The sequence below is a fragment of the Lithobates pipiens genome, unplaced genomic scaffold, assembly GCF_037356315.1.
Source record: "Lithobates pipiens isolate NorthernLeopardFrog02 unplaced genomic scaffold, aLitPip1_a1.2 Scaffold_8, whole genome shotgun sequence".
In the NCBI taxonomy this organism is placed as follows: Eukaryota; Metazoa; Chordata; class Amphibia; order Anura; family Ranidae; genus Lithobates; species Lithobates pipiens.
Genome location: NW_027507903.1, coordinates 139,541,415 through 139,559,533, shown reverse-complemented (window position 1 = coordinate 139,559,533; position 18,119 = coordinate 139,541,415). Strand labels below are relative to the sequence as shown.

Sequence of the window (18,119 nt, the reverse complement as noted above, 5' to 3'; positions counted from 1 at the left end):
CCATAGTAGATAATGTACTTAAGGTGTCACTGTCCGCCCCCGCAAAAACTTGCCCAACTATTCATTATTCACCGTACATACCGCACACCTGAGAAGCTATACAAGTGGCACAGAAGGCACAACCCACTATGCCCCTGATGCCTTGTCGACAACGGTACATTGATCCATATGCTGTGGAAATGCCCGAAATTACAAAGATAATGGGAAACTGTGATGAATACTATTAACAACATATGGAATCTCAAACTTGGCACTGACCCTAAATTATGCTTACTGGGATTATTAGATGAAGAAGAGTACACGCCTTTTATACACACGGCCATTATAAGGGCACTATTTTTGGCTAGGAAGCTTGTTGCTAGGAAATGGCTATCCACAACGGCACCCACACAGACGGAATGGATAGCGTCCGTGAATGATTTTCTTATCAGAGAACAACTCTCGTACCAGCACCGGGGTTGCCGGTAAAAATTTTTTTTTTTAAATATGGGGTCCCTGGTTAGACACTCCGGGACTAGCACCATTACGCCTGGTCCACAATACAATCCTAGGGGGCAGAACCGCTTCAACAAATATGTCAGGTTAAAATCTGTCACAAAAATAAAAACAAAAAAACAGCCAGAGTGAAAGGAAAAGGGGAAAGGAATACTACCTCCATTCTCATTACGTTCGATGAGAGACGAGGTAAAAACACAGGGTACTGCAGAGTTTACGATTATGTATATTGCTGGTTTTGCACAACGTTAAACATTTGAAATGATATCCACCGCTCCCCGCTGGTTAGGGGTTGGTGACGCCCCACTCTGCTCCACGGCCTTGATATGGCTGGAAGCGGTAAGGGGGGAAGACACGTGGCAGAGGACACATGTGATAAACACTGAGACTAAAAGAAATGCACGTACTACAGCCATAGCACACGAACCTATCTTTATTTCTGAATATATGAGCACAGTGCAGTTGGTAATAAAAACGACAGGCCAGACTGAAGGTCAAGCAACATTGGTCTATTTGTGTTCTCATAAATATACAGGAATCCCCCTGTCTTGTAATAGGAGAAAAATACATTGTTATTTTTGTTTTTGATGTATGTATGTTTTGTTTTGTTTGTTTTCAATAAAAAAAAATATCTGATTAAAAAAAAAATATTGCCCTGAAAAATCTTCAGGGTGACCTATTGATTTTTCAAGAAGTGTAAAGAGGGCAAGATCAACTGGTAGTGGGTTGCTATAACCATACACAAGACAGGGACACCCAGGAAGAGTCCAAGCAGGTTTGTCCTGCATTTTTATTTAGCAAGGCAGCAAAGATAATTTCAACGCAGGAGTGCTTTGTACAGCAAGTCCATAGCATAAAACAAAGAAAACATCTGCTTGTCCGAGCCCCTTACTTAACCTTGGAACAGTTTCTGACTAAAATGGCCCTAATTTGTTCAGCAGAACAAACGGGTCACACAAGTCAGCCTTTTCATGCAGCGTTGGTCTCCCACAACAGATAAGAGAACTTGGTGCATCAGTAATCGCATAGTAGGACTTCTGGACAGCTGACACTAATGAGGTCTGGTTTCCAGATGAGATGCGAAAGTAGGAATACTTTGAGAGAGCTTTTGTCTTTATCCCAACCAAAGCATTACAAAGCCTCCAGAACAGAACTTCAGCCATAAACCCTGCCCAGTTATTCAACCTTTCTAGATGTAGTTCTACTCCTTCCAAAAATTTGCCAACTGTCATCACCTATAGCCCCAGTGTGGCCCCGTTTTGTATAGTCCTCAGTCTGGCACACCCAGCATGTAAAATGTATGTTTTGACCGGAAGGGCTGTAAACACTGAAGCCCCTTGCTATTTGTATGCGAGACACCCCAAGGTGACACAAACACTGGCCACAATCCTGCAAGCTATAATAAAGCAATTGTCTACCCTAGAATTAAGTGTTTAGACACCTGCCCTTTTGATTGCATATAGCTAAAGTGGTATATCGGATACTGTCTGCAATGTGATTTCTTAGTAAAGATATTTGCTTGTGTTTTGGTGAGAATTTGTACCCCTGACGTGTGTGTGTGTGTGTGTGTGTGTGTGTGTGTGTGTGTGTGTGTGTGTGTATATATATATATGTGTGTATATATATATATATACACACACACACACGCGCGCGCGTCAAGTATTTGTTGATCCAGTGCTACTCCCACAGTTCAATGGGTGCTTCAGAAGTCATAATGTGCAGATTTCTCTGGTATCTATTTCTCACGGTAAACCACAGCAGTCTTTTTTTTATTTTTTTTTCCCCTACTTACATTGTTTAGTGTTTTTATCTAGCTGTGGTTCGCACTGCTGTCCCCTGTGTAACTACAAGTCACGATATCTGTTTAAACTGCTTAACAAAAATTGCTGTAAAATTACATCAAAATGCATGCAGTGAAAACTGAATAGATCTATGCTAGTATTGATTTGTATTGTCTTTTTAGTAATTCTGGTATAACTCCATGTACTCCAATTTTATAGGCATTAATTAAAGTATTACATGACCAGGGATTCCTGATTTTGTTGACTTCTTCAGCACTTCAGTGCAGCGAAGGTAAATGCTTGTAGCTGTGGACTTTGTTATTCAGTTTTTTCGTTTAGATGCTTTTGATGTTGATAATCCGTGTTTTCTCTTTTCAGGTCTCAGTGTGAAAGATTCTTTCCAGCTTTTTGCCTTGTTTTTATTCCCCAACTCACAATTGTTGGATAATACAGGTAAGTAGGTTACCTTTAATTTATATGTATTCCATTTTCAGGTACCTATTTTATATTTCTTACTCATACGTACATTGGTTTATAGTAGATGTTGGACAACAACAGACCACTTTTTTTTTTTTTTTTTTTTAACTTGTTCTCGTATTTTGATTGTCAAGGGTGTAGACACAATGTTTTTGCCTTTCACCAAGAACAAAAACAAAATTGGTGCAATTTGTTGTATAACTGAGTGAAAATGATCGTTAAGCTGCTGTACCCAGTCCATTGTATAAAACCTTAAAACATATAATTGTCATATAATTGTTTAAATAATGTGTAAAAATCAATTGCAGCAACCATTCCTATATACAAAGCGTCTATGCATCAATCTTCTTTTTTTTTTTTTTTTTAACCAAAGATTCTTCCAATGTCACCCAAGATTCACACATTTCTAACTGAATCTTTTGTTAAAAACGTGTAAATCTTGGATAAAAAAAAACCGGTGAGTCTTGGCTGAAAAGACTGATAAATAGAACCCAAAGTACTATTATTATACACAAAATAAAAGCGTAAATTCCCACAAGATAACAGACTTTCCTTCAACATTAAAAAAAGGTGTGTGTGTGTGTGTGTGTGTGTGTATATGTATGTATGTATGTATGTATATATATATATATATATATAATGTATAATATATATGTATGTATGTATAAATTTTTTTTTTTTTTTTTTTTGTAGTGATGCATGACATTTCCATGATCCTTGGTAATATACTCCTACGGGACCAATTTTGGCTTTTCTCTATTTGGGTGGGGGTCAACATTTTGTCCTTGAGTACTGTAACGGCTCCCCTAATAAAAAGGGGGTTAACGCCGTTTACGATGTTCCCTCTCCGAGACACACATCCACTCGGTACCAATATCCACAGCTAAACGACCCTTTCCTATAGGAGCCGATCCCTCTGGCAAAAAGACGAGACGCACTCTGTCTCTGCTGTAGTAGGAATGAATTTATTAAAAACCAACATTGTATTTTTATACACAATTCAAGGCACATGCTTTAACATGAACAAGAGCCTAGCTCCACCCACACATCCCAAGACGTCTGCTAGGCTTCAAACGATCCCACCCAATACACATCTTTTCACAAAGGGTTAGCAGCCAGTCTGTCTGGCACTTTACAATACACACAAGGATAGACTTAAATGAACAATAGAAATGCAAAACAACTTAATTCCTCACAGCAATGACACTTAACCCCCACATACAGTATACATCCAATTTATACACAATGAATTATACAGCCTTGAATATGGCTATCACAGACCATATCGGGGGTTTCTTTTATTCACCCTGTGTCCAAAGTGACCCCACTGTCACAAGTACCATCAAGGGTCAGATCTCAGCCTTGGCCATTCTCTTTGAGACCGCACGCTTCTCACACCTTAGTGAAAGCCTTTCATACAGGATGTTGCTCACGTTTTTCCCCTGTGACCTTGTGAGATGTCAGCCTAATTCTGTTGACTCTCCAGCCTTTTGGGTCTATCAGGGATATTACCTGGTCTACTTTCACAATGTTACCTTTCTTGTTGCCATCATCTTGGCACAACAAGTTTTGGAGTTGCAGGCCGTAATCTACAAAAAAACAAAACCCTTGTTTTTACTGCACAGAGAAGGTTGGTTTAAACCTAAAACCTTGTCCTCCCCAAGGTGGTTTCTCACTTCCACATTGTGCTGCCTTCTCTATGTCATGCTCCTTGCTATCACACTCCACTGTCTGGAGCCTGTCAGAGTCTACCTCTTGGCTACAAATTCTTTCAAACTGACATTGTGTCAATCCTAAGGATCCTCACAGCAGGGAGACCTGTGGCTCACTCCACAAAGCACTAAGCACAGTCTTCAAGATCTGTTCTTCTTGGGCTTCTCGGCATCATACATCTGTTTTTCAGATATGCAGGACTGCTACTTGATCTTCTGTCCATGCATCAGGTTTTACCAGGTAGATGTTGTTCAGGCCTCAGCTTATACCAGGTTTGGTTGGAAGGTTCTTTAGGCTGCAGTATGAGCTCTCTGTTAACCGGTTGTTACTTTTGTACAGCAAGTCCAGTTGTAACCATTTTGCTGGCTTAAGACCAGACCACTTTTTGCGATTCTGCATCGCTTTAACTGACAATTGTGCGACGTGGCTCCCAAACAAAATTGACGTCCTTTTTTCCCCCCACAAATAGAGCTTTCTTTTGGTGGTATTTGATCACCCCTGCGTTTATTTTTTGCGCTATAAACAAAAATAGAGCGTCAATTTTGAAGAAAACGCATTATTTTTTACTTTTTGTTATAATAAATATCATCAAAATATATATATAAAATAAACAACATTTTTTTCCCCTCAGTTTAGGCCGATACGTATTCTTCTACATCTTTTTGGAAAAAAAAAAATCGCAATAAGTGATTTGATTCGTTTTCGCAAAAGTTATAGCGTTTGCAAAATAGGGGATAGTTTTATGGCATTTTTATTCATTTTCTTTTTCCTTTTTACTAGTAATGGCGGCGATCAGCGAGGGTTTTTTTTTTTTTGTGACTGCGACATTATGGCGTGGATACATCAGACATTTTTGGGACCATTGTCAATTATACAGCAATCACTGCTATACAAATGCAGTGATTCCTGTGTCAATGGCAGTGAAGGGGTTAACCAGTGGGTGGCAGTGTAGGGGTTAAGTGTTCCTAAGGGTGTGTTACTAACTGGGGGGGCTGGGCTTTGTTTTAGTGAACACTGATCTCTGCTCCAATCACATGGCGCAGAGATCAGCGTCACTTGTTGCTAGGCAACTTGTTTCCTCGTTCAGCCGCCCCGTGAGACGATCGTGGGTATGCCCGCGGCGATAGAGTCCGCGGGACCCGCGACCGGACTCACGCGGGTCCCGACCAGCACAATGGCAGGGCGACATTTAGAAACTGGATGTACCTGTATGACAGTATGCCTGCCCGTGCCATTCTGCAGACGTACATCGGCATGCGCCGGTCAGGAAGTGGTTAAGGAAATTTCATAGCTTCAGTTTTAGCAAATAATGCCTGCTTTTGAAGTGCAGTGGATATAAATTTGTGAAGATATCCCTGTAAAAATGACAAGTTTTGAGATGTAAAAAAAAAAAAAATCAAAGATTACGTTTGAATTTTTTCCACCCTGTGACCTATAATCTGTGTAATTTAATTTAATCTGAGTACATAAATATACACACCCTTAAAATAGTACTTTGTGAAAGCAAGTCTTTTGGGGTAGGAGTCTTATCAGGATTGGACATTTACCTTGGTAATCTTTGCCAGCTGTTCTTGGAAAAGAGCTCCATATCTGTCTAATTGCGAGGAAATCTGCTCTGCCCAACCCTTTTCAGCTCACCCCCACGTCTGTTCTCTGGCTGGTCCAAAACTTTTATCTTCTTCTGGTGAAGCCATTCTTGTGTTTATTTGGAGGTTTGCTTAGGGTCATTGTCATACTGAAAAGGTAAAATTCCTCCTCGTCTTCAACTTTTTAGCAGTGGCCTGATGCTTTTGTACCAAAACCGATATTTGGAACTGTTCAGAAGTCCCTTCACCTTGTACTCTGTGTACTGTGACTGTTAATAATAATAAAAATAAATAAATTGATTTTGTACTCAGAATTGGAACATATTTGTACATGATTATTTCACTTCCCCTTCATGCTAAAAGCAAAATGTGACCATAAATATCTACTTGCCAACTGCAATACATATATATATATATATATATATATATATATATATATATATATATATATATATATATATATATATATATATAATTTGTGGTTTGCGGGGGGGGGGTTATAGCTGAAGCCATTAGCCATAATCCCAGTGTTTTTTTTATTTTATTTTTTTCAGTTGACAGCTGGCTTTCTCATCAAAGCAGCTTGAGCAGCTCATTAGCCGTTGGGTTATTCCCCTCCTGCCGCTCACCAGTGTTTCTCGGGCTTACTGTTTTTACCAGAGAAAAATGATCCAACGATGCTGCCAGCTGGTCACAGAGACCAGATCCCTCTCGGACTGCCTCTTTGGCCTTGGAGGCCCGGAGCAACGTCGTGATTTTGCTTCCTGTTTAGGATAGAAGTAAACCAGAAGCAGAAGATCAAAATGTTTTTACTTTTAAAGGTAAAGAAGAGATTTGGGATCTCTTCGACCCCCAGATCTCTCCATAAAAGAAGACATGTCATCTTTATTTCTATTACAAGGGATGTTTACATTCCTTTTAATAGGAATAAAAGTGATCAAAAAATAGAGACAGTATAAAAATAAAGAACAAAATTAGAGGGAAAAAAAATGAACGTGCCCCCACCCCTCTGTGCTTGTATGCAGAAGTGAACACATATGTAAGTCACGCACGTGTATGTAAACAGTGTTTGCACCACACATGTGAGGTATTGCCACAAGTGTTGGCGCGAGAGCAATAAATCCAGCGCTAAACCTCCAGTAACCTGTAAACATTTTTAAAGCGTCGTCTATGGAGATTTTTAAATACTGTAGTTTGTTGCTATTCCACGTGCTTGCACAGTTTTAAAGCATGACATGTTTGGTATCTATCTACTCAGTGTAAAATCATCTTTCCTATTTTACAAAACAATTGAGGTATATGTTGTGTTTTTTTTTTTATTTTTTTTGTTTTTTTCATTAAAGTGTATTTTAAAAATAAATTTTGTTTTGAAAAAACGCTGCACAAATACCTTGTGACCTAAAACACTGCAACAAATTTTTTCCCGTACGATCTATACAAAAAAAAGTGTATAGACAAAAGCTGCTTTAATAAACTGCTTCTAAAGTGTTAAAAATGTAGTTAAGTAAATCCTAAATATAGCAGTTAACTTGGAGGAATTGCAGTCTACTCACATATTTGCCTTTCTGAAGCTTCCCTCCAACCACTTTGTATATTTTATATATACTGTGATTCTGTACTGGCCAAATATGCTGCAGAAATCTCTCTTCACTGAGTCTGGTTGCAGCCATTTTAACTGTGGGCAGCTGAAGCTGCTGCCTGCGCTCACTTCTTGGATTTACAGACACACAGCTACACACCTCCAGCTCTGCAGCTCTCATTGGCCATCTTATGACTAGACAAGAAACTGGAAGTGGGCTGTATAAAGTATTTACTGGCAGAAAAAAAAAGTAACTATCCCAAGTTAAAACAACAAGGGCACAAGATTGAATAAATTGAAAGATGAAAAAATGACTGAAGGTCCACTTTAATTTTTACACTGTTTAATCTGATTTGTTTTTTTTCTATAGGAAGAGACGATTTGGGTTACAAGCTTGTAAAGGAAGATATCTCACTTAAAATATCTGAATTGCTGCCTGGCCTTCAGTATGCTATTCTAGAAACAAGACAGATGCAAAAAGGCAAAGACCTTTATCCTGATACTTTGGTGGAACAGCATTTCAAACAGTTTGCCAGTCTTCAAGGGAAAAATGTCAGTGTCGGGGAGTTAAAAGCAGGAACAAGTAACACTTTAAGCCTTTTTTCTGGTCATGGAAAAGACATTGCTGATAAAACTGACCAGTTGTTTTTTTCTCGCCTGCAGTCTTATATTTCATCACCAGTAAATTTCAGTGTTCCTCTGGTAAAAATGTCCAGTCTTTTGAAGGAAGAGATCCCATTGTCTAGTGACTCTGAAAAATGTGGAAAAAACATAATAGGAAAGGACTCTGTTGCCTTAGAATCTAAAATACCTTTATTAGCCGCAATTAACATTAAAAGCGATGGTTCAAGTGGAAACCATGTATTGAATGAAAACAAAAAGCAACCTGCCAAGAAGAGAACCTTCAAGAAAGGTGGAAGACGAGGAGCCAGGAAAGGCAAAAGGAAGCTTAAACACCAAACTGCTTTGCCTTCTAGTGCTACGAGTGAGAACCAGGTTGCAAGCAAAAAGAGAAAGCTAAGTGGTGGAGACCAGGAACAAGCAGTATCTTCAAACAGAACCACAGTAAAACTTGCCAGTGCTCCTCTTGCACACAAGAGAAAGAGAGGTTTGTAAATTTGACAGCTTTACTCTTTTGTAGCTAGACCTGTCGCTTTAAAGCATGAATAACAGCACAGTGCTTGTGCTGTGTAATTTTCCCCCTTTCTGTAAAATAAAATGCATGGCTCACCCTGCCTAGTGCTCCGCTCCCCTCTGTAAACTGACCACGGTTTATCATGTCTGCTGAGCCCTGACACTGTGGTCAGTTTACATGCCTCCATCATCCGCTGTCTTTCCCCCTCCCTCTCTGCCTGGTAGTGCCCCTCTCTCACCTCCCTGCTTATAAAATTACTTGTCAATTTTCATACAATCCTCCCTGTTTGATAATGTAATTTGCTTTATGAAAACAATGCCATTTTATAACCCACTTCGGCGCTCATGAGACTGCCCATCCCTCTCCTCCTCACCTCCCCGTTGACATCAGCGGGGGATTCTCGGCCCCTACCGCTGTAGCTGTTAGATCGAGAGAGGCGGGCAGTCACGTTGGTGCCGAGCAGTGCTCTGAAATTGGGTAAAATATATATATATTTTTTTAAAGCACATACACTGGGCACATAACATTATCGAACACTAGGGGTTGCCCCCCCCCCCCCCCAAATAGTTACCTGAGCCCATTCTCAATCCAGCATTGTGCCCGATGGCATCAGCACGGCTCTCTCTCTCCCTCCTCACTGGATTCAGTGAGAGCAGAGTAGGCCATTGGTTCCTTCTGCTGTCAATCAAATGCAATAATGGGGGGGTGGGGCTGAGCTGCAGTGTGTGTTTCTAATACACACACGCACAGACAGGCCTGAGATCGAATCCCCACATTTGCCACCATAAGAGGTGACTTCCTATAGTGGCACATGGAGAAGGGCACATGAGAAGAGGAGGATCAGGGCTGCTCTGTGCAATGGCTTAAGTATGACATGTTATAAAAAAGAATAACAACTTTTAATGATCTGATGCATGGTTTTTGTTATTGGGCTTTTTCTGTGTTTCTATACTGCAGTTTGCCCTTCAAATTTGAAATGTGAACTGTTCAACTGAGAAATTCTCTAAGATACCACATGTTGAACTTTTCTTCCATATTAAAGTGAAGGGAAAGACATTAGTAAGACATCCTCACCTAAAAAGCCTTTCACATGTGCTCAGGGTCATTCATGAGTCCAGACATAGCCGGGCAATTGATTCTACCCTGTATCCCCTGGTCTAGATAATGCATACGTTCTATAATTTATATGTTCTACTTTACAGCTTCTGCTTGGTATTCACAGCTTTTGTTTCTTCTGTTATGCCAGCCTATAATGGAGGGTGCAACCACTAATTTAGTTGTAATTAACATTAGTTATAATTTGAGTGCATTTTATTAATACTGGGTCTGCTTTAATTACCTTACTGACCATTACACCAAACTGCCAATGCAGATAATTTATATTAGACTGTTTTATATCTACTTTAATAGTTGCCATATACAAATTCTGCTGAAAGACTAATTGTTTTTAAAGGCTATTACTTAGAAGTGGTATTTTGGTTTTGTTAATAGTGTACACTAAATGCAAGGTCTTGCTGTTTTCAGGCTTTAAGTGGAATCCTCCTGCAATTATCTGTCTTCTCATATAGTTACATAGTAGGTGAGGCCCAAAAAAGACACAAGTCCATCAAGTCCAACCTATGTGTGTGATTATATGTCAGTATTGCATTGTATATCCCTGTATGTTGTGGTCAGTCAGGTGCTTATCTAATAGTGTCTTGAAACTATTGATGCTCCCTGCTGAGACCACCACCTGTGGAAGGGAATTCCACATCCTTGCCACTTCTCGCTAGAGAATTTTTTTTTTTTTAACTTGTATTTGTTATAACTGGAGCATTTCATTGGAAAATTTATGTGCAAACTGTTTGGTTTGTGAACAGTTACATGGCTTCACCACCGTCGGTAAAGTGTACTATAGATAATGTCATTAGAAAAATATATGATTTTGGTTGCTGAGCTCATCTGTCACAGAAATTGTATTTGTTAGATCTCATATATATATTGCCCCCAACTCCGTCAATAGTTATTGGGAAGATTTGGATAGTCTTTAAATGTTTCAAGAATATTTGATGAACACAAATTGTATTGTAGACACAAAGCTTAACTCTTAAAATAAATAAAACGGAGATATCAATATATCCTTTAAAAATGAAAGCGCAAGCAGCTTGCTATGGGGACACTCGGAAGGGGAGAGGTGGAAGAGATGCCAGGAGCACCGGCGGGGGACCCCAGAAGAGGAGTATCAGGTTGTTCTGTGCAAAATCATTGCACAGAGCACATAAATGTTATGTTTAAAAAAAATTGCCTATAGAGTCACTTTAAATATATCCTGACCTAAAAGCTTCTTCAGCACACCCACATAAATGAGCAGGATTATTATATTTTTTTTTTTAGTTGGCCATGTCAGAATGCATTTTGGAGACACATGGAACCCTTTTATCAAAGCATTTGAGGCTGTTGCCATGATTAAGGGGTCCCATATGGCACATTATGGCATTGTGAGGATAAAAAGAATTCCTCTGGTTTGTTTGGTAGGGATTTTCAACTTTGTCAGAGCTCATTTTTATTTCGTAGTTCTTGCCTTCTTATCTTGAATGTGCTCAGAAGTGGCCATATAAATGTTCATAATGTGAATCTGTTATAGTTTTTGATCCAAATGAAACTTGCAGTGAGCGGAGACCGAGATCTTCCCGCCTGTTGCAGTAAAAGGGAGCTGGTGTCCGTTCTCCATTCAGAGGTGTAATAGCATTATCGGAGCATTCTCTTCTTTCGATAATGCTTTTATGGTTTGTGATTTTAAAAAGTGTTTTATTTTTTTAAGATTTTAATGTGTGCAGAGCCAATCTTACAGTATTATGCTAGATTAACAACATTTTTTTTTTTTAATTATAGCACTTTTAGAATACTGGCTTTGTTTCTGTCATTTTATTTTTTATTAATTGTTTACTTTCTTGTTTGCTTGTTAGGAGCTGAAGTGTTGACTGCTGAATTTGTGATTGATGACAAAGTCAGTGAAACAGAAACTACAGTTACAAACCAAAAGAGCCAAGAAAAAGGCGCTGTTCTTAAAAATAAATTGCACACAGGGAAAGCAAGAAAAAAAGCTTCAACAGACACCCAAATTGTGCGTGACAGACCTCCAAAACGTAAGGCCTCTGATCCAGGTAAAAGAAGGAAACCACTTATCTTCATTATATGTAGCACCAGTGTAAATTCATAGTACACCGCAGTAAGGAACAGAAAAAAAAATACAGGAAAGGACCAATAAATCTACCTCCCAAAGGGAAAAAAAAACAAATGTGTGAAATCTTGAAAAGCCTTACTGAATTCATTTTTCATTTTTAATCTTTAAAGCAAGCTTTACCCATCCATGTTTCTGTGCTTTCTTTTTCTGAGAAATCACTGAAAAACAGCTTCCTGCATTTCTGGCAGTGGCCATCTTGAGTAAGTGCAGACAATTCGTGTAGCATTTACTTCCTGGAATCCAGCTGACCTTAGCTCAGATAGGAGGGTGTGCACCAGGCTGCATGCCCTCAACATCGGCGGGTGGGGGCTTTAGGGCATGGGGCAGTGACCCCGCCCCATGCCAATATAAGTAGTGGTACACCACGCGCCCAGCATTAGAGCAGGAGAGACTGTTGAGTCAACATCGGAAGAAGAACAGAGGGAGAAGACCCAGCAGAGGCAGAAGACAGTGGACAGGGGAAGAAGAACCAGAGAGGGCTAGAAGACATCTGCGAAGAGCAGAGAAGATCCAGGGAGGGGAAGAAGAACTGGCAGAGGCAGAAGACGTCATCGGAGGAGGCAGAAGAGCCAGAGAGGGGAGAAGAAGTCAGAAGAGACAACAGAGCTGCTGGGGGGGACCGCTCGCTCGTCCCCACCCCTTTCCTGACCCGCTAAGCTTTGTGCTCGGATAAGTGTCTGGTATGGGGGGGTTCCCGTTTAAAATCCATACCAGACCAAAAGGCCTGGTATGCTCTTGGAGGGGGAGCCCATGCCACATGATCAGTCAAGACGGCCATCTGACTTTAGTGATATTCAGTGGGCTGAAGTAGGATCAGAGTTGAACCAAAGTAGTGCAGGGAGCATTTTCAAAGTTGGACCGACTTGTGTCAGACCAGTTAAGAAGGCTTCCACAGGGAAACATTGATTTTCACACATCATGTGACAGGAGTTCCCAATATCGGAGCGTTGTTTGTACCAGTGTGAACCTGGCCTTACTTGCCAGTCTTTGTCATAGGAACTTGGTTGACTGATGTTCAGGCAGAGGCTTACATTTTAGTTGCCGTGCCTAAACGTCCTAGGCATGGTTCATGTAATTTTTACCAATGACAGCCAGGAGCACACCATTTTTTTTATATATATATATATATATATATATATATATATATATATAGATTATGCGCAAGTCTTATGTAGTAGTAGTAGTAAAGGTAAAGTATATCTTTCCATTGTGCTTATTGTTCTTTATTGGTTTTGTTTTGTTTTTGGTCACTTTGTAGGTAACAGGAACAAATTAACTGAAGCTAAAGCCAAATCAGAAATTGTGAGAAGACCAGTAATAAAAAACAAAGAAAAGTCTGGGAAGCAGTCTAAAAGAACAACTGTATCCATTAATACTGTTCCCTTTGAACCAGCTAGCTCATTCAGCAAGACCAGCATGGACCACAGTTTGACCAGTAGGCAATCTGCTCACTTAGCACCAGTTCCGGAGACTGATATAATGGAGAAGCGGATAAGCATGTATGAATCCCACGCCCTAAATCTCCTGGCTGACTTGGCTTTAAATTCACTCTCTTCCTCAAGTATTTCATATATAAACTCTGAGAGTACTACTCCCATAAGTGAAACTGTTGCCCAGGAAAAAGTTCCCGACAGTGATGGTGCAACTGCTGTAGAATACCCACAAAATGACAGCAGCTCCCCATTAAAATCTAGCAGTGATTTTGAGGAGCCTGTTCAAACACCGGATGGTGTAAAAGGTCCGCCTAAAGCTGGGAGTGATGCCAGTCCAGCACAGCAACGTGCAGAGAACGCGGAGAAACCATCTTCCCACAAAATGCTTCTTGCAGCCGCTAAGGCAAAAGCACGAAATAATACCACAAGTAAGATTTGTTTGGAGCATTCTTACTCCCAGCTTCCCAGAGAAGATGCACAAGATAAATCCACAAAGGACCTAAGTGAAAAGCCTTCCCAGAGTGTTTCAGAACCGACCGAGACAAGCTCTGACAGTGAAGAGGTATTGGACCAGGCATCAGACTTCCTCGTTCCAAGGGAATTTCTGCAATTGACCGGTGATAATGGGTACCCTTCCTTGACTACAAAGCCTCGTGAGGGGTCAAAGTACCGGGACAACTTTTTCATTACATTCAAATGGGAAGCAAAATATGATTTTGATTTGGATAGCAAGTTTACCAGTGATCCATTAGAAAAAACAATAAATCGAGCTCTACATGGGTAAGTAATGTAAAAACTAACTCTGGTACCTAAAAAAGCATTCAGGCTATATATTATAGAAAAGCAGGAACAAGTCCTTGGGCAAATGTTAGACACCTTTTATGATAAACACCTTTGTTGTATATACTGTAATTGTGTTACAGCAAATGTGAACTTAAAAATATGATGCATACTTAACACGACTATAGAGAAAATAACCTGTTAAATGGTGATCCAAATGGCAGGTGTCATGTTGAAAAGTATCTGCTAAATGAAATATCCTTGCTGTGATGACCAAAGAAGTGTGTGTGTGTGTGTGTGTGTGTGTGTGTGTGTGTGTGTGTGTGTGTGTGTGTGTGTGTGTGTGTGTGTGTGTGTGTGTGTGTGTGTGTGTGTGTGTGTGTGTGTGTGTGTGTGTGAGAGAGAGAGTGAGAGAGACATGTGCCACTAAGTGTAACGTGCTAAGCTATTTGATTGCAACAAGGCAAACTTCCATTCAGGCAAATGAGGTAAAGTATCCATGTTGTAATCTTAGACAATGCTAGCTGATCGTTGTGCTGAAACTATGTAAACAATCAAAACTATCAGTTCCAGAAAGGCATCTAAGATCAAAGTTGAACTTGTTGTGATCTCCCTATTGGTCACTGACATGTATGGAGTTGTAGAATGAAGTGTGGCCAACCACCAAGACCTAAGAAAATATCAGACTTTATAAAATAAAACGGGTGTCATTCCACTGCTTCTGCTGGATTTTCTATTGAGAAGTAGAATTAAAGTGAGAGCTCACTACTTTTTTCAAAGGGCTTGGGTATAGGCCCTCCCAGAAAGACTAAAAGAATGAGGTACTGCTGAAGTCGCCAAGAGATTTAAACATACAGCAGGGACGGAAAGTATTTAGACCCCCTTAAATTTTTCACTCTTGTTCTATTTCAGCCATTTGCTAAAATCATTTAAGTTTGTTTTCTTTTCCTCATTAATGTACATGCAGCACTCCATATTGACAGAAAAACACAGAATTGTTGACATTTTTGCAGATTTATTAAAAAAGAAAAACTGAAATATCACATGGTCCTAAGTATTCAGATCCTTTGCTGTGACGCTCATATATTTAACTCGGGTGCTGTCCATTTGAACAAGATACATGAAAGCCTGCGTGGAGTTTGCTAAAAACACCTGAAGGACTCCAAGATGGTGAGAAATAAGATTCTCTGGTCTGGTGAGACCAAGATAGAACTTTTTGGCCTTAATTCTATGCGGTATTTGTGGCGAAAACCAGGCACTGCTCATCGCCTGTCCAATACAGTCCCAACAGTGAAGCATGGTGGTGGCTTTGGGGGTGTTTCAGCTGCAGGGACAGGACGACTGGTTGCTATCGAGGGAAAGATGAATGCGGCCAAGTACATGGATATCCTGGACGAAAACCTTCTCCAGGGTGCTCAGGATCTCAGACTGGGCCGAAGGTTTACCTTCCAACAAGACAATGGCCCTAAGCACACAGCTAAAATAACGAAGGAGTAGCTTCACAATAACTCCGTGACTGTTCTTGAATGGCCCAGCCAGAGCCCTGACTTGAACCCAATTGAGCATCTCTGGAGAGACCTAAAAATGGCTGTCCACCAACGTTTACCATCCAACCTGACAGAACTGGAGAGGATCTGCAAGGAGGAATGGCAGAAGCTTGTTGCATCTTTCCCAAAAAGACTCACGGCTGTATTAGATCAAAAGGGTGCTTCTACCAAATACTGAGCAAAGGGTCTGAATACTTAGGACCATGTGATATTTCAGTTTTTCTTTTTTAATAAATCAGAAAAAATGTCAACAATTGTGTGTTTTTCTGTCAATATGGGGGGCTGTGTGTACATTAATGAGGAAAAAAATGAACTTCAATGATTTTAGCAAATGGCTGCAATATAACAAAGAGTGAAAAATGTAAGGGGGTCTGAATACTTTCCGTCCCCACTGTACGGTGTACATCTCTGCAGAATAGAACAAAAAGAATTGTGCTGTGTCATTGTAAACCATTTAGATGTTGGATCTCATACTTTGATCTGCTTTAGAAAAGTATAAGTCATTGGCTATGTCTTCTTTCTTCTTTCTTCTTCTTCCCAGCAGCTTTGGAAGTGTATATACAAATATATACGCTACATATGAAACGTATAAATAAAGTGCAATAGTGATAAAGTCCCAAAAGGGCTTATGACTTGAGTTTCCAAAAATGTAGGTGTTCACTGGCAAAAAAAAGTCCATCTTCCATATCCCCACTATAGAGATTTTAAAACCCCAAGAATACGGTGAATCTCCTTCACCAAGCGAGCAAATATTGCACTTGCCAGACAGACTGCCTCAGAACCCACCACTACCAGATCCACCTGCACTGCTGCGTCCAGCCCAGGGGGGGGCACTGTAATCTCGCATGCTCTTGAAGTTGGGGATACGATGGTGGACGGATCAGGGAAAAATGGCCAGCTTATTCTTCAACCTCTTTACAGGCAGGAGACTTCTTCCAGCTCCTGTGTGTTTTTTATTTTATTTATTTTTTGCTTTGATTAAATTGAACATTATAAACTAGATTAAATGGGAAGCTTTTGTTACTATTTAATGTATGGTTCACATTTTCTTAGTAAATTAAACTTTCCTTTTCTAGGCCGTGGAACCCCAACTTGAAGGAGAAGGTGGAGGATGTGAAAATTATTTTGCACATGTGGTTGGCTCTCTTTTATAGTAAACCAAGCCAGCAGGTGATCAGCAGCTCTCGGAAAGTTGTAGAACATAGTAACCCAGCAAAATACGTCTCCATCAACACCGTGCATGACCCGCTTTGTGAGATTGTAGAGACTGATGCTGCTGATGCCGAGAATGGTGATGAGAGCGACCTAATGAGGAATTCCCCTCACGCTCAACCCCAAATCATGTTGGGTGTTTCCCCAGTGTTGCATGAAATGAAGGAAAAACACGGTAGCAATCAACCTGTGGATTTAACTGTTGCTTCCAAAATACAAACAAAGGTAAGAAGGATTTACTACCTTCAAGTACGCATTAAATGATATGCATGCATTTCTATTCCTGGCTTATTAATTCTGCTCATCAGTCTAGAAAAGTCTTTGTTCAGTTATCTAAAGGTGTACTTTTATTATTTTTACAGGTAGGTATAGGTAAGGGCTGAGTGTTTGCAATATTTAATATCAAACGCCATGGCACATATTTATCAATGTATGAAAATCATCCGTTACTACTGTATGTGATCAACTTCACAGGGCAAAATCCACTTAGCCTTACATAAGGGTATAGGGAAGGACAGCACCATGTACACTATATGATATAAAATACAAGCTTGGGTCCCTTTTACACAAATGTTTAGTCTAGATCTGCCTGTAAATGTTTCAGACAGGTCTAGACTCATCCACAATTTATAGTTGGGTGAAGGCAAATTAATGTACGCCCATTTACACCCACTTACATCTTGGTTTGTTGAGGTCTGTAGTAAATGTTAAAGGTTTGCATCCTTTTTGACTTTTGCACATGTAAACGGATGTGGTTTGTTTTGCCTCCATTTTTAAAAATTGATTTATTTTTTCAAACTTTTGTCAATCTATGACTTTTTCTAAAAAAAAACAGACCTATGAAAAAATAGATAAATACTGATCTGAATTGAACATGAACATGTAAACTGATGTAAATGAAAAATGCATGAAACCGGAATCCTAAGATGGAACAAATGATGCTGATGTAGAAGGGCCCTTTTATCTGATTTTCAGGCAGGACCTAAGGAAAGACAATTCTTGCAAGATCAGAATGGTCTTGGGGCCAATTTATACTGCAACTCAGAACGGCCGGAGCAATTTACTGAGCTGGCCGTTCTGCCTTTGCCGGCTGCACTAAGGGGCAGTGTGGTGCATGATTTATCTCATCGTTTGAAGTGTACAAAACATACACTTCAC

General features: G+C 40.0%; 1 protein-coding gene across 8 annotated transcripts in view; it reads left to right on the top strand.

Moving 5' to 3' along the window:
* Positions 1-18,119, top strand: part of TASOR2 (transcription activation suppressor family member 2) — a 112,395-nt gene that overhangs the window by 55,373 nt on the left and 38,903 nt on the right. For all 8 annotated transcript variants that reach the window (XM_077471894.1, XM_077471892.1, XM_077471893.1 and 5 more), the window contains 6 exons: positions 2,496-2,568; positions 2,655-2,729; positions 8,002-8,739; positions 11,712-11,909; positions 13,248-14,202; positions 16,826-17,186. In XM_077471894.1, coding sequence (XP_077328020.1) covers positions 2,496-2,568; positions 2,655-2,729; positions 8,002-8,739; positions 11,712-11,909; positions 13,248-14,202; positions 16,826-17,186 — 2,400 coding nt within the window. The remainder of the gene's footprint in view (positions 1-2,495; positions 2,569-2,654; positions 2,730-8,001; positions 8,740-11,711; positions 11,910-13,247; positions 14,203-16,825; positions 17,187-18,119) is intronic.